A 3,581-nucleotide genomic window follows, 5' to 3' on the forward strand; every position below is an offset into this window, starting at 1 on the left:
TCCTCCTCAGCTCCGGCTGCTGCTGAAGACTCGCCGGACTGCCCGTCGCCCCTCACCCCCCTCTTAGGACCCCCACTGGAGGGCAGGGGGGGTCTCTCTAGGACCCCCCCTCCGTGTCAGTGCCCACCCCCACAGTGTGGGTGGGGGTTCATGTCCTGCCTCTTGTCTATTTAATTAACTTATTGTTGGGGGGAGGGGCTGGATGCCTGGGTTCTGCCATGGGTCTGTGGGGTCCTGTGACATCTGGGTTCTCCCACAAATCTCACCCCCTCCACCCCCCTTCCCAGAGCTGGGATAGAACCAAGGGGTCCCCAGGAGGGGCCTTAACTCTTTCCTTCCCTGACCCCATCTCAGGCTGGGGGGCAACCCCCCTACAAGCAAGCAAAGAACCCAGGCATCCGCCTCTCCCCATCTATATCATTTCTGTGAAATGGACTCATTATGAACCACACTGGTTCATTCGGGGGGGAGGAGCAGTGGGGCAGGGACTCAGGTGTCTGGTTGCCTTGCCCTGCCCTGCCCTGCCCTGCCCTGCCCCACTGCTCCTCCCATCCCAGCCCAGCCCCCACCCCCCACCGGGGGGCTGGGGTGGGCTCCGGGCACTGTGTCGCCTCCCCACTTTGCTGGCCACCGGCTGCGGGTCCTAGTCCCCGTATTGCCAGGGCCCGAGGGAGAGTCTCTCTCAGGGCCGAGGCCAGTGCTGTGGCCCCCCCTCCTATTTGCCCTCCCAAATGGGGGGGTTGGGGGGGTCCCTGCAAAGCTCCCCACACAGCATCTGTGTGACAGAAACCCTGTAGGCCAGATCTCTGGTTCCACTTGGCCTCTCTCCGCCCCAGAGCTAGGCTCATCCAGGGGCTGGGAGAGGCCTTTATGGCTGGCGTTCTATGCAGCCGTTCCCCACCTGCTCTACCCCAGAGCTGGCAGCATCTTGGGGCCTTCATGGCCCATTATATGCAGTACTTCCCCAGAAGCTCCACCCAAGAACTGGCTGCATCTCAGTCCTGGGAGAGCCCTTTATGGCTGGTGTTCTATGCAGCTGCTCCCTAGCTGCTCCACCCCAGAGGTGGTTCCATCTCAGGCTGTTGTATTCAGCCAATTTTTATCTGCTTCACCCCAGAGCTGACTGCATCTTAGGGACTTCATGGCTCATGTTCTATGCAGTTGTTCCCCAGAGGTTCCAGCCCAGGGCTGGCTGTATCTCAGGCCATTCTATGCAGCCAGTCCTGACCTGTTCCACCCGAGCTGGCTGCATCCGGGGCTGGGAGAGCCCTTTATGGCTGCTGTTATATGCAGCCAGACTTTATCTGCTCCACCCCAGAGCTGGCTGCATCTCAGCCCTGGAAGAGCCCTTTATAGCTGGCATTATGCAGCCGCTCTCCAGTGCTTCCACCCCAGAGCTGGCTGCATCTTAGGGCCTTCATGGCTCATGTTATATGCAGCTATTCCGCAGAGGCTCCACCCAAGAGCTGGATGCATCTCAGGCTGTTCTATGCAGCTGGTCGTGATAGGTTCCACCCCACAACTGGCTGCATCTCAAGTTGTTATAGGCAGTTGGTTCTATCTGTTCCACCCCAGAGCTGCTGCATTTCTGCATCAGGAGAGCCCTTTATGGCTGGTGTTACATGCAGCCACTCTCCAGTGGCTCCACCCCAAAGCTGGCTGCATCTCAGGCTGTTCTATGCAGCTGGCCTCTCTTTGCTCCACCCCAGAGCTGACTGCAGCTCAATGTGAGGAGACCCCGGCTCAGCTGCTGTTCTATGTAGCCCGCTCCATAGGTGTTCTTTGTCACCAGCTCCACCCCAGAGCTGGCTGTGCTTTGGGCCCCGAAGAACCCATCAGCCTCAGTGTTATAGAGAGCAGGGGCCCAGCTGGCTGCGCCTCGGTGCCAGATGGGACCCAGAGCTCCTGGGTTGACAGGTAGCAGAGTGTGAGGCCCCCCAGGGACAAGGTGCGTGCACGCGCATGCGTGTGTCACAGATGTCTGGGTTCCCTGTGTGCATGTGTGTAGTTGTGTGTCCCAGGCTCCTGGTGTGTGTGTGTGTGTATTTGTGTCCCAGATGCCTGGGTCGTGTGTGTGTGTGTGTGTGTGTGTGTGTGTGTATCCCAGATGCCTGGGTCCCCTATGTGTGTGCGCAGCACATCACACCCACCAGCCCTGGGGGGCACAGAGCAGGGCCCGAGGCTTTGCTTGTGAACAAAGTGGGAGGGGTGGGCAAAACGGGGGTCCCAGCCCTGCCAGGGGCAAATAAACTTTTCAAAGTGCCCTCGGCCTGGTCTGAGTCCCTGGTGGGGAAGCTGCCTCCTCCAAACACAGCACCCCCTGGTGCCCCCCCCACACACCATGAAGCACAGAGAGGCTGAGGCAGAGCAGGGGAGTTTATTCCCAGCCCCCCACCTCACACCAGCTCCCCACGCAGCTCGAAGGGCAGCTCAGAGACCCCCCCAGGCCCAGGGAGCGCCGTTTCAGCTACGCGGTCATAGATGCCCCAGGGGTCCTCGGGGCCCCCCCACGGTGCCAGGCCCTGGGGGAAGAGAGGGGTATGGCTGCAGCGGGGTGGGGGGCAGGCATCCAGGCTCCCAGCCCCCCCAGCTCTTATCCCCAGCACCCCCCTACCCTAGGGAGCCCAGGCATCCGGGTTCTTACACCCCTCTGCTGCCCCCACAGAGGACCCAGTGGTCCAGGCACCCAGCTCCCCCTGCTTTCATCTCCCAGTCCCCATCACCCCCCCAGAGAACCCAGATATCCGGGCTCCCAGCCCCCCCACCCCCCTCCTAGAGATCCCAGGCGTCCGGGTGCTCTGGCTCCAACCCCCTTGGGAGAGAGCCCAGGTGGTCCAGGGTGAGGGAGGGGCTCACCCAGCGGGCCGGGGGAGCCGGGGAGACCCCCACCTCCTCGTAAGGCTCCAGCAGGTCCTCATAGTGGTGTGGGGGGTAAGGCCATGGGGCGGGACCTGGAAGACACACAGCAGGTGGGGGAGGGGATTATACCTCCCCAAGGAGGGGCAGAAGCCTGGCAGGGGGTGGGTGGGAAGGGGGGACCCACCTGTGTCCTGGGGGGTCTCTGGGTGTGGGTAGACCCCAGGCCAGCGGCTCCCAAAGCTGGGCTGTTGTTGGGAGGAGAGGGATCAGTGAGGGACCCAGAACCCACCCTGGACCACCCTGGACCTCCCTGCCCCCTAGTAGCCCCCACCTCCAGCCAGAGCAACCCCCAGAGGGCACCCAGAGCCCCCTGTAGTCACTGTTGGCCACTGCAGGCGCCAACCACGTAGATACACCCCTGGTGCCCCCTAGGGGGCCTTGGCCACTGCAGGTGCCCCATAGTGCCCCCCCAAGGTCATAGCCACCCCAGAGAGGACCTGGCACCCACTATGCCCCCAGCTCCATCTAGAACCATTTAGTGGCCCCTGTTGACCATTGCAGGCACCATCTGGCCAGATGCAGCCCAGGCAACCCCTGGGGGGCCTGCCTGGCCACCGCAGGTGCCCCCAGTGCCCCCCCTCACCGCACTGCCTTCTGAGCCGCTGTCCAGCAGGAGGGTCCGCCGGGCCGCAGGGTTCACGGCCTCCCCAGAGCTGTAGTGA

At 62.6% G+C, this 3,581-nt stretch overlaps 2 protein-coding genes across 2 annotated transcripts in view; one reads left to right on the forward strand and one right to left on the reverse strand.

Moving 5' to 3' along the window:
• The window catches only part of LOC102381681 (NF-kappa-B inhibitor delta), a 4,319-nt gene extending 1,994 nt beyond the window's left edge, over positions 1-2,325 (forward strand). The window contains exon 4 of the mRNA XM_025192395.1: positions 11-2,325. Within this exon, the coding sequence (XP_025048180.1) occupies positions 11-67 (57 nt within the window). The 3' untranslated portion in view covers positions 68-2,325. The remainder of the gene's footprint in view (positions 1-10) is intronic.
• Positions 2,326-2,396: 71 nt separating this feature from the next.
• The window catches only part of NPHS1 (NPHS1, nephrin), a 13,108-nt gene continuing 11,923 nt past the window's right edge, over positions 2,397-3,581 (reverse strand). Inside the window, 2 exon segments of the mRNA XM_025192371.1 lie at positions 2,397-2,522; positions 2,857-2,951. Coding sequence (XP_025048156.1) covers positions 2,397-2,522; positions 2,857-2,951 — 221 coding nt within the window.

The sequence above is a fragment of the Alligator sinensis genome, unplaced genomic scaffold, assembly GCF_000455745.1.
Source record: "Alligator sinensis unplaced genomic scaffold, ASM45574v1 scaffold113_1, whole genome shotgun sequence".
Taxonomy (NCBI): Eukaryota; Metazoa; Chordata; order Crocodylia; family Alligatoridae; genus Alligator; species Alligator sinensis.